Below are 12,715 nucleotides of genomic sequence, written 5' to 3' on the forward strand. Positions count from 1 at the left end.
CATGCAGCAGACATCTAATATGATGTTATTTATTCCCATAGATCTGTTTATTTTGTTTTCAATTTACCAAACCCTGTGACACATTCCCAAAGGTGCCTTGTTGTACAATACGTTGCACACAGTAAGATATTCAGCCTAATTCACTCTTTGTTTTGTTTCAGTTCAGCTGCATGAGGGCACAAATGCATCTGTGTTATATCTTCTCCTGTGACTGATGTTGCAGACTATTGCCATAGGGTTTTGTGAAATGGGATCTTAGTTAATCTAGGGCATTGTCTTTGTAGTGCTAAATTCTTATTTGCAAACATAATGTTCTGGCATTGATGCAACAGGGGAACATTCGTTGGTTTTTTTTTGTTTTGTTTTTTGGTTTTTTTTTTTTTCTGTTTAGAATAGACTCTATGTATGTGTTTTTAATAAACTTTTATTCTAAAGCTTTTTTCTCCCTGTTCTGCATCTGATCTGAGGCATTTATAACACATTGCAACACGTCAAATTGATGTCTTTAGCAAGTCAAGCCAAATATTCATAAAACCCATGTGCCCAAACAGAAAACGTACACTGCTAAGGAGAAAAGTACCTGATGTTTTTTAAAGCATCCACAGGAAGGCAATTCTAGCTGTTAAACATACACACACATACAGACACAGACACAGAGAAAGGATTTTGAAAAAATTGTCTGTCTATACCCTGGAAGGATGGTATCAGTTAGAAATCAATGACTTTTCTTTGCACTTTTTTGCAAGCTGTCATGTTTTCATTTTTCTTTTATTTCAGGAACGTGTTGTTCTTTGGTATACTGAGGACCTGGTCTGAGGAACTGGTGCAGAATCAGGAATTCCAAATTGGATGATATTATAGAAGTGTGCTGCAGACAAAATTTGATGTAAACAGGATCTGGAACAGATTTGATGAGATTGTAAAAAAAATGAAGATGGGATGCAGATTCATTAATAAACAGCCTGTGGGTAGCGAGCATAAAGCCTGATTGATCACAATTACTGCCGTTCATAACTGGAAAACCAGACGTCGAAGGACATGCACAAGGTAAAGCTGGTCTGACATCAGAGCTGAGCCTCATCTATTTACTGTGTGGCAACTGCAGAAATCCAGCTCTTGCTTGTGATGGGTATGTTTCCATAACAGCATTTAGAGTGGTTTAATTTTCACTTCAGCAATCTTTCAGACTGATTATCAAAGGGGCTTTCTTAGAAAGCTGCTTGGATGAAGAAACCAGATCTCCCACACATGCCTTGTCTGGCACAGCAGAACTGGGGGTTTCATGTTGAATTAACACCCAGAGTGCTGTGCAAGCAGATGACTCCTCATCACCAGCTATTCCTGCAGGGAGCTGTGCTCATCTCCTTGGGAGTGCAGGCAAAACAGGCCCTGTGAGCTGCCACTTGCCCGATGGGGCAGCTCTCTACTGCATGGCTGGGTGAGTGTGTTAGGTGAGCAGCTATGGCTGGAAGGTGAGTTAAGGATCTCCTTGCAGGAGCACTCAAAGCCTGGCTCTTCCCTTTGTGCCAGCTCCTACAGTAGAGAAAACCCCATGCAGTATTGTTGCCTGTACGTATAACAGCCATATAAGCTCCAGGCTCCATCTGCAGAAATGGAAATTTGCTATTAGCTATCTGCAGCAGGAACCCCCAAAGCTCCAAACAAGAGCAGTCAGGGGCCAACAAGAAGAGATGTGGCACAGCAGTGAAAACAAAGAAATGCTGCTTCTACCCAGTGCCCACATCAGCCCCTGGTGTCTGGTTTGTGGGAACACTGAGCATGCTCACAGCGAGAGACACCAAAGGCCACTGGAATCAGAGAATCATATTTAGGTTGAAAGGGATTTTAAACATCAACTATTTCCAAGCCCCCGGCACAGGCAGATACACCTTCCACTAGAAGGACTCCTTCCACTAGAAAGGTGTTATGATAGTAACACACCAGGAAATGTCTCCATATTTACCTAAGCCTTAGAAAGTTAATGTCTGTGTTAATTCAAATGAGGCCCCACAAATGGTTGGAGACCTTTCTCTGTACTCCTTAGCTCTCCATCTGTGAAAGAAGAGAAACATTTCCTCATACCTTAGTGGGGCTAAAGGAGGACAAAGCCGTGATGGCTTGGGAAGCACTCAGACACCAGAGTGACAAGTACCAGAAGAAATGACCATAGAAAATGACTCATCCTGCCTCTGGAGCAGGCTTTCAACAGCACTCAATAAACCAGGCATGGGGACACCCAGTAAACCACACAGACACATGACTGAAAAGCTGTAAAGCTCTTGAGTGAGCCCCTGCACCCATCTGTGGCACGGCAGAGCTCATCCCCTGCACTGCTGGAGTGCAGTCACTCCCATGCTATAGATGAACCATGGCTGGGCTGCTGGGAGAGGGGCCTGACTCCTGCTGCTGAGTGTCGAGTGAGGGAGCAGGAGCTGAGTTATTAACCCACCTTATAAGAACAGAGGAGAAGAAATGGATCCCTGATTCTCTGCAGGGGCTTTGAGAACTCACTACTGGAAAAGGGCCATTTTAGGTCTCTAGTAGGAAGGCCCAGCAAATGGGGACAAGAGGACAAACCCAGCACCCAGGGCAGAAGAGCAGACTGGTAAGAGTTTCTGTCACATTTGTGCTTTGTCTATTGAATCTTGGAGTTAGATGCCAACAGACTGCAAGAGCAAAAGGGTTTATTATCTTCTCTTGCTGACTCCAACAGGCATGGTCCCTAAGACTTGGCTCCTACTCCTTGGCAGCAGGCTTTTGTCCACATCATTGATCTCCCACAGATCATATCACAGGCCAGCAAGACACTTTTTGTAGCAGAATGGTCCACCCACAGGATGACCAGATATGCAGCTACTCTGTTCCTGTTAGAACCAGCCCTTTACCTGGAAAATAGAAAGAAGTCAGGGGGTCTAGAGACTCTCACAGGTCACTCAGCATTTCTCTTGGGGATCCAAGCTACCAAACAGAAATGCTCCTGGAGAGTTCTGCTTCCATTTGCTTTAAATATCTACAGTACCATCTATCCCTGAATTTTATCATCATAGCTTGCATATGGATTTGAGGCAGGAGTCTGAGCAGAAATGCCCCACATGGTGCCTAGCTGCTCTGAGCCAAAGCAACCAGCCATCCTGGTGTTTGGATGCATCCTTCTAGGTTTCCCTTCACCTGCCATCCCCACCAAGCTGCTGCCAGCCAACAGTGCCATTACGTCTGTTCAGTGTGGCACCGCAGTACCAACCTCTCTGCTGCCCTGGCAGGAGCAGGCAGTTGTCTGGGGATATACATGTCCCTGTCTGGGTCCTCAGGTACAAACACAACTCCAGCTTTTTCCATCTTAACCTTGAATTAAAGCACAAGAATAAATCAGCTGAATTATCTGCTCTGCAAATTCATAGGTAAAGCTTACAGACTCCAAGCAAAAATGAAGAGAAGAAAGAGTAAGGCCGAGAGGATGGCCAGATGTCCCTAGCAGGAAAAATCCTCCTGGAGCTGGGCATCTGGATTTCACAGCTACCAAACACCAGCAATCACCAACATATGCTGAGCAGAAAACACAAACCTGTTCTACACCCCCGGCGACAGAGGAACACATTGGCAGATAGAAGAAGCTTAGCAGGATTTGGGGGAAAGTCCTGAAACTCTCTCAGAGTAAGACATCTGCTAGCAAGGACTTTATTTGCCACAGAAACTAGTCCTTTCCTTCCCCTGGTGACCCTCCATATCTGGATGAGTCAAGTCTTCTCTGTGGGTGTCTCCCCTCGTGGGAATTAGGAGGTGTTAGAAGACCACTCCTGACCTGGAGCACCTACAGCATTTGCTATGGCCAAATCTCCATACCCGATGCTGTGTTCTGCATGGCACCACAGGGTCAGTGGAATTTGTCACCAAGTTGCCTGTCTCTACCCTGGGCATTGGTGGAGAAGAAGGAGAGAACAGAGAGGGGAAGGGAGTTGGATTTGGGTTCTGAGTATGTGCTGGAAAGGCACATTGGGTTTTGCAATTACATCTGTTAATATCTGCACCTTGTCTTTCAGCTCTGATGTATGGGGCTTTGTTACATGTTCCTGAAAATTCAGTTCTATTTCTGCTCTCAGAAGCTCCTTAACAAGCTCAGTTCCTAGCAGACCAAGAATCAAAGGTTCTGACTCCTTCCCTTGCATTTCCTCAATCTTTTTTTCTCCTTTGTCTGACCAGATGTCAGGGGACCCTCGTGACACTCCACTTACCCAACCAGACCTCCCAAGGAGCTGGATTACTTTCAAAATCTGCTGAGCCTTGCACAGATCCTGAAGCTCATGGCTATTTAGATACAAAGAGATGCATCCCAGCAGAGGCAACTGACTAATCACCTGTTCTTCTGCTCCCTGAATAACCAGGTGGTTTGCTCCCAAAGATGACAAAGTGGCAATGGGAATCTGTGGGTCGGGTCTCCGAGAAGCTGAATCAAGACATGCAAAAGCTGCAGTAAGTAATGAGGATTCAAAGTAGTACAAAAGGAGGATTCCAAGCAGTAAGAGTGATCAGAGGCTTGGGGAACATGTAAGAAAAGCCACCCCAGAATTAATCTATTGCTGCCCAGGGGATTGCTATTCTTACTCATCAGAAATTCCCAGAACCCGATGGCTCTCAGTTAATGCTGACCTCCAGGGCAGGACTACGCAGTACAACTGGTCGTTCAAAGTAGCCTTGATAAATGTGTTGCTGCCAGAAGACAAGCATGTGCTTTAAACAAGGTCAGGTGTCCTGTTACATCGCAGGACATAATCCTGGCTTGTGTATACACACACATCAATTTCAATTGCATGATACGTGCTGGATCTACCTGTCTACGGTGGATCTTTGCGTCTCCATCACTGCTCCCAAATCCTTTGCCATCATTTAAGAACGTCCTAACAGAAAAAGGCAAAAACTGGTTTTGTACAAGTGGAGTTGGTGAAAGCTACTGGCTTGTCCTCTTCCCGGTCAAAAATTGTCTTCTGATGATGGTGAAAATCTCATTATACTCAGCCATTTTGAAAAATAAAAGCTTTAAGTATTCATTGTGGGTGTTCTTCTTTCCCCCCCCCCCCCAGTTAAAAGAAAAGCCTGGCTTCCTTTTCTGGGCATATTAGATACCTTACTTAAATAGCCAAAAAAAAAAAAAAAATCCCTTTAAAGCAGCCACTGGAGGAATTAGTCCCAGGTTGAGGGCTTCCTATCATCTTTATTTAATACATATGAAGGACCCTGCATTGCTGTCCCAATTACACATACAAGGCAGATTCCACAGTGGACTGCATTTGGTCTCAAATGCCTTTTCCCTGTAGTTTTATTTACCATTCTTAAAAAGGATAAACAGAGAGCCATGTGCTTACATCTTTTGAAGAGCATATTTCCTCATGCTCTACAAGAGGCTTCTTTGAACACTCATCATTCACAATTGTGCTCTTGGAAGTTTTAGCAATATTTGTTTCAGATAAGTTTATTTTTATATGATTGATTGAAATCTCAAGCTGCAATTAAGAAAATTGCAGTGAGAACCATTAAAGGAGTAGCGTCATTTTCTCCCTTTTCCTCTAAAATGTCAGGTTTCAATGTCACCGCGAGATAACCCAATCGCGTGCTTGTACACCCGGGCTGGAGTAAGCGCAAAACCGTCTGGAGTACTAATTACAAACGACTGGGAATAATGACACGAGGCAGAAGGAAAATGAAAGGCCCCGGTCCCTATCACTTACCCGCCCAGGTGTGTGTGCAGAGATGCAGGTTATTGTGGAGATGTCGATTTAGTAAATACACAAACATCCATCCCCACTTGTAGAGCAGCCTCAGTCCCTCCCCCATCTCCCTCTGTCTCTCTGCCCTTTCTTTCTCTCCAATTATAAACCAGCACCAGGTTTTCTCATCAGCCATCTCCATGTCTCCAAATGGCTTTTCAGTGTCAGGCCTATCAGGAAATTAACTCATCATGCAGTGACAGCTGCTAATTTTTTCCCCTTACATGTCAGATGGATCGCCTGCTGAAGCTAATAATGAATCACCAATCCCTGATTAGAAGGTGCTTCCGAAACATATAACTGCCATCTGAGCTAACTTTTTTCTTCATATAAAATGATATCACCCTAGAGGAGCAGAAAACGAATTGTATTCTTCAACAAGATAGAATGGGGGCAGCCTGTTTGAGTGAGCCACATGCTATCTTAAATTATAGGCTAATATTGTTCAGTAAAATAAGTGAAAACTCACAGCTCTTCTTTGTTTTGCCAAATGAATGACCTTTTCTTCTGTTACTTAATCCTCTCACTTGAACTAACTTAGTTTCAAATTTCAGTCTTCACCCTTCTCTCTTTATTCTGTTTACAGCTTTTGTGCTCAGGAAGCCTACTGAGCAGGGAAAGTTGGAGAAAAGCCCTAGAGGTTGCTTTACGAGGCCTCTGCCTACCACACCACCAGCTCCTTGTACTGCTCTGCCAGCAGCTCCAGCCCCATCTCTCAATCCCCAGGATTTTCTGAAGGGGACTCACCTGCATTTCAAGCACAGGTTCAGCTCAGGGCCAGCCCAAGGCACAGGAACTTTTAACACAGAGATTCCTACAAGCTTTTACATGAGCTGAATCCACTGTCCACGAAAATCACATACGTATTTCTTCTGGGATCTAGAGCTAACACTCCTGGTATTAAAGCAGCATTTATAAATTACAGCAGTGCTTGCAGGACTATGCACAATCCACATGTGCATAACCACAGCACATCAACTCCCTGGCTCATCTCACTTCCACAGCAGAGTGCAGCTGGGAGTCAGGCAGAATGGTATGTTGCTGTGGGCCCTTTAGGTGGTGTTGGGTTTTGGGTTCTTTTCTTTTGTTTTTGTCATAGGAAATATTTCTCTAAATATAGTTTCCAGCTATCTCTTACCTCCCATTTTTCCCCAAAGATGGAGCCTAAATTCAGAGGCCAGGATACACTGCCTCAGGAGGTGGGTATCTGACTCTTAAGAAATGGAAGGTGAAACTGCTTGCTGGAAATACCTCTTCTTTCTCTGTCTTCACTTAGGATTTTTGGTTGACTTTTAGTGGGGTTTGTTTTAGCTTGGTTGGTTTGGTTTTGGTTTTGTTTTTGGGTTTTTTGGTGTTTTGTTTTATTTTTGTTTTTGTTTTGGTTGGTTTTAAATTTATTTATTATTTATTTTCCCCCTGCATACTAGTTCAGTGGTTCTTAAATACTTACATTTTTACCTGCTTGGCATTGTCACAGTATAATCCAACTTTATTAAGGCTTATTCAGAATGGATAACAAAGAGAAAATTAAGTCAATGGCTCTGGCAGTCAGAACATCAGAACATGGGACTGACTGACAACTGACTGACATGGGAATACTGCCCCCTCAACAATCACTTCCATTACAGCACAGCCCTTGAATCCCCTGGAGACAGGCAACTGAAGGTATTCAAACCAAACAGCAAAACCCACTTGTAGCGAACGGCTGCCTGGGCTGGGCACCTTCCTAAATCCACCACACAAGTTCTGCGATGCTCTGACAGTGGATGCTGCCCGTGGCAAAGGACCCCCGCAGCTCCTGAGCCTGCTTCTGGACATGTCACAGGCACCTCACCAGCACCATGCATGGCTCTCAGAGGGTCAGGGCCTTTTCAGGTGCTGCTCTACTCCAAGTGCCTCCCTCTGCTGCCTAATCTTCCCTGCTCTCCAAGGCAGAAGGCATGGGAATGCTTGGAAGATCCATAGAACAATCCAGCTCATCTCCTCCCAGATTATGACATGGGACAATGCCAGGAGCTCTGGCACAGGGGGGACACAAATACCAGAGACATGTTTCCTAGGCCCTGGAAGGGATCTGCCACAGCCTCAACTTTCAGTGTATGGCAGAGAGCATCTTAGCACAGGGTTGAGACAGTGCATGGAGTCCTTAAGCAGGATGACAGCACAGGAACGAATGTCACCCTTGATTTCTAATGTTACATTTGTAGGGCACTAATAAGTTAACTTTAAAGTGCACATTAAAAAGAAGAAGAAGAAAAAAAAAAGGCCCTAGGAAAATATTAGCTCTCCTGATCAGGCTGCACTCAGAGAAAAGTATCGTTAACCTGTGCTCCCAGGTAATTACAGCACATGGTAGGTTAGTGAATCCTTTCCAGTGCTCCCAAGCACAGGAACATCTACCACTGGGGCTTTTTTTTATGCAAAGGTCTGCTCTTTTCATTGTGCATACAATGTGATTGCTGGTTTGACACTGCAGGCTACACTGGTTTTATGAAGGATTAAATGCCACCTGAGACATATTTATCCTAAATAAATCACAAATGGTAAACTGCAGCATGTCAGTGTCAACACCCTGTACTGCAGCAGAAAGGTTAGCCATACAGGACTAAGCACAGCGAAGAATTAGCATCCAAGCTGCAAGACCACAGGGCTACAGTTAACAGGAGAAATGATCAAGAAGAAATATTTCCACTGAAAAACATTCAGTTTTTTGAACATCTGTGAGAGTCTTGCAGAGGGCCATCATTTTGTAAAGGTCACCTTTTTCCTGATAACAAACGGGAGTTGATCCTGTCACTGTTTGCTGAAGACAGTATTTAAGAGTAAGTGAACAGCCTGTCACTTTTAAGAAAGATGAGCAAGTCAAACTCGCCTAATTATGAATCTTGATGTCTAACTTGAAATTTACTTTTTTGGGGGGTTGACAAAGACACAACCTCAACTCCGGGAAAATTTGAAAAATAATAATAATAATAAGAAATGAAGAGGCAGCAGGATCTTACAGCCCCAGAATGAAGCACCTTTTCTCAGCAGCCCTATCAGAAAATACATTTTTAAACAGTTGCTTCAGGAAGGAACTATTGTTTTACCCCACCCCAACTTTCTTACAGTTGATAATTTTAAGATATTAAACATGATAGGAAACCGAGTTATCTCTAGAGTCAGCATGGCTTATACCCTAAACACTTAGACAATTATATTAAGCATGCATGAGGCACACTTCAGAAATTAGATTCTTTTATCTTTATCTATCTAGCAAGCTAGAGAAAGGAAAAGAGGAAAGAGAAAATGCACAGACATAACAGATAGCATTCGTTTGCTCCTGCTGAATGCCAGTTCTGTTTATTGTTTAATATTAAAAATCATGATGCTTCATTTAAATGCTAACATTTTATTTGAAAGACAAAAAAAAAAAATCCCCAAACCTTGCCAGTTTATATTTTACAATTTTTCTAAAGAAACAGAAGCAGTTTTATCATGAAACAAATCTTTTCAACATGAACTTGCATTGAACAATTGCAGTATATCCACAAGTAAATAACTGACATTCTGGACTAAGCAAGAAATACAAGGTCACCTTTTTTTCCCCCCTACTTGTTAATGTCAATGTCAGAATTTTCTTAAAAAATCCTCCTAACATTTGAGAAGAAGCTCACAAAATGAACTGCAAAATGGTATTTATATGAAGCACTATTTAGAAGAAAAGCAAAACACTGACAGTGACAATATTTTTTTCAAAAAATGCACATTTCTTATGTAGGACTCTCATCTAAAATTAAGTGGAAGTTACAGGCATCAAGTTCTTCTTCCCGAATATGTATAATCAAGGATTTTCTGAAGTGTAGCTTTTTAGAGCTCTTCTTTAGGGGAAGTCTTATGTGTTACCATGAAAGAGTAAAGTACTATGAAAACTTTCATTTTAGATGCAAAAAAATCCTTGTTTTGATGACATATTTTTAGCTAAGCATGTTTTAAAGTAAGATTTTAGAAAGCAAAATGACACCTGTTCTAGTTTAAAATGAAGAAGGGCACCCAATACTGTATGTAAGCTTACCTGTTCACCTTGCTATTGTGGGGTTTGTATTTTTTTGCATATTTATCTGTTCACAAAATGTACATGTAAGTGCAATTATTTTACTCTTGTGATTATGTTATACAAAAACGACAGAAGGCAGGGAATTACCCTGAGAAAAAACAACATTAAGACAAAAAAAATCAACAAAGAAAGCACTGAACAGAACAATTCCTACTTTGGGCGGGGGGTTTTTTATCCTGTTTTGTACCCAAGTACTCTTGTTTTATAATAATGCCATATAATAGTTCTTAGAGCTATTGTAACGAAATTGTATTATCCTCTTCAGTGAACTCCTGTTAGCAGGGTACGGATTTGCTACCTGGCTAGGAGGAGGTTCTACTGAGAAGGCTTTACAGAAAACATTCCATGAATACAGTGCCTCCATGATTCTGGTAATATCCAGCTCTGCTCTGCACCCAGCCTACGAGTGAAGCTCTTCATGCTTCTTGTACTTTGTTATAATCTCTCTGGCCTTGAATTACCTGTGAGCCACCCTCTGTATAAATGACCATGCTTGTTAATTGTTCTCTTGCTCTATCAGGGGCTACAGTGTCTGCTTTTATAGCAGTACCAGCCTGCAAAATGTCTTGGGGCCCAGCTGTCTCTATCACAGCATGTGAGTACACACCAGGCTCATCCTGCATGTCTGGTGGCAATTCTGTGACGATGTAGTGCGTTGCACCTTCAGAGAAGTCACCATCAGAACCCTGAGCCATGGCTTGAACTAATTCTTCACTGACAATAATCTGTGATATTTCCCCATCCGACTCCACTAAATCCATGTGTTCACTCTGGACACTGAGCGTGTGGCTACCAGCTTCCTGCATAATAATCTGAGAGCCTTCTCCAGCTACCATATGCACAGTTCCTTCCTCATTTACAATGACCTGGGTGACACCTTCTTTCATGAGCTGGTCGGCCGCAGCCGTGTCACACACAGCAAACTGCAACACTCCTTGCACCACATTCTTGAAGGCAGCCTGAGCTCTCTCCTGAGATGCAATTAGAGCTGATGGGTGCATGACCCGTGTCACTACTTCCATAGGTTTGGTATCTTCCTGAGTCTCCTGAACTTCATGGAACATTTGTATTTCTTGTCCCTCTGCATCACTGGGAATGCTGGGCACCTCTGGGTTCGGCATTTGCAAGAAGTCTTTGTGACCAGACCTGCATCTGTCAAGGAGTCCAGATTTGTTTTCCGTTTCATCCAGCTCTGTCACAGCACAAAGCAGGGCATCTAATGCTGAGGAGGACTCTGGAGGATGGACTGCAGCCTCAGAAGCATCTAAAACTTCTTGCCGTATTATCTGCTGCAGTACCGTGCTACTGGAGTCAGGAACTGCGTCTATTTGAACAGCCTCCTCCATGTCAGCTCCCGCTCCTTCAACCACCACCACCTGTGTGGCACCATCTGCTAGCTGCTCCGTCAGGATCTGCTCTGGAACCACACTACTCACGTGGGAGCCATTCTGGTTTGTGGCTATGACTTGCCCATCTTCTGTGATGTGGACCACCCTGGCCATCTGCCCTGCCATTGCCAGCGTCTGCAGGGTGGCTGCTGCTGTCTCTTCCACGGAGGCGTCGATGGCAAAGTCGCCGTCATAGCCTTGAATAATTATGAACTGCTGAACTTCTTCGGGCGACTGTGGCTGTCTCCTGCTGCCCCGAAAGGTCTTCTCCTTCACTGGAGAAACCTCTCCCAGTGCTGCCGCGGTAAAAGGGCTCGTGGTTTCCACAAAAGTTGCTCCTTGCCCCTTCAGCCGGCACTCATAGGACTTGGACACAATGCCTACAAGACAAAATACGCTGTTAACGTGGTATCATGGCAAGTATCAGTTCATTACTTTAACAAATTGTAGCTTAAATGGAAAAAAATTCCTTGACAATTTTAAAATTTCATTGGCAGAAAACATAGATAAAATAAGCAAATGAACAAAACCAATTTGCATGTTTTCCAAATAACATATTTACAGGTTGAAATAATTGCTGAGTGTAACAATTCTGCAGCTTATTAACAATTTAAATGTGTCTTTAAAAATATTCTGTATAAAAGAAGCCCAGATAAATACAGTATACAGTTAAAAGACATTAACACATCTGTTATAGAAGACCTTATCGGTGATATTTCAGTACTTCAGTAATGAATTTCAGGATTGTATATTACATTAAACATATCTTGGTGTGAAAAACTGTGGCTGATCTTCTTAATACCCTGTGATCTTCTTAATACCCTGCTTTTGTTGGTGAGGTGATTGCCATGCTGTCATTTTGATGACATTGTCTTCCCCTTCCTTTTCCATCCAGCACCTTCTCCAGCACATGTGACTGACTCAGTCACTAGCCCAGTTACCTGGAGAAAACACTCAGTAGTTTTCTTACCCCAAGCAGGATATTCTATAAAATCTCATCCAGAGAAACCCCAAACACACATCTTAAATTATTTCTGCATTAAATCAATTAACAAGCTGTAATATCTGTAACCTCCATATTCCAACTGCTTGCTGTGCCACCCAGTTTGGTTTTGTGTCATTGAAGGTTTCATTCTCAATTCTCACCACTAACAATAAAGCTTCGGCAAGGCAAATGGTGCCCAAGGCTGTACATGGTCAAGGCCATCAACCTCCAAGCAGGGCCTGCGCCTTTTTGGGAAGACATAAATGAGAGGACCCTGTGACCAGCTTTGTGGACATTCATGGAAGGACAGCTCTATCCATAGCTGTCTCCCCATGGCACTGCCATCCAGAAGCACCCATGAAGCTCCTCCATGTGCTGGGAGCAAGCTCTGGGACACAACCAGGGCACACAGAGAGAAGAGTGGGTGCTGGACATTGCAAACGAGGTGAGGTGAGAGTCTAATGATAGATGGACCTTGGGAAGGCTG

The 12,715-nt window shown here is 43.3% G+C and overlaps 1 protein-coding gene across 1 annotated transcript in view; it reads right to left on the bottom strand.

Moving 5' to 3' along the window:
- Positions 1-9,070: 9,070 nt before the first annotated feature.
- Positions 9,071-12,715, bottom strand: part of ZNF407 (zinc finger protein 407) — a 335,350-nt gene continuing 331,705 nt past the window's right edge. Inside the window, exon 10 of the mRNA XM_042048657.1 lies at positions 9,071-11,623. Within this exon, the coding sequence (XP_041904591.1) occupies positions 10,272-11,623 (1,352 nt within the window). The 3' untranslated portion in view covers positions 9,071-10,271. The remainder of the gene's footprint in view (positions 11,624-12,715) is intronic.

Source organism: Corvus kubaryi, unplaced genomic scaffold, assembly GCF_017639235.1.
Source record: "Corvus kubaryi isolate FWS band 111438036 unplaced genomic scaffold, C.kubaryi_AGA036_p1.0 68, whole genome shotgun sequence".
NCBI classification, from domain to species: domain Eukaryota; kingdom Metazoa; phylum Chordata; class Aves; order Passeriformes; family Corvidae; genus Corvus; species Corvus kubaryi.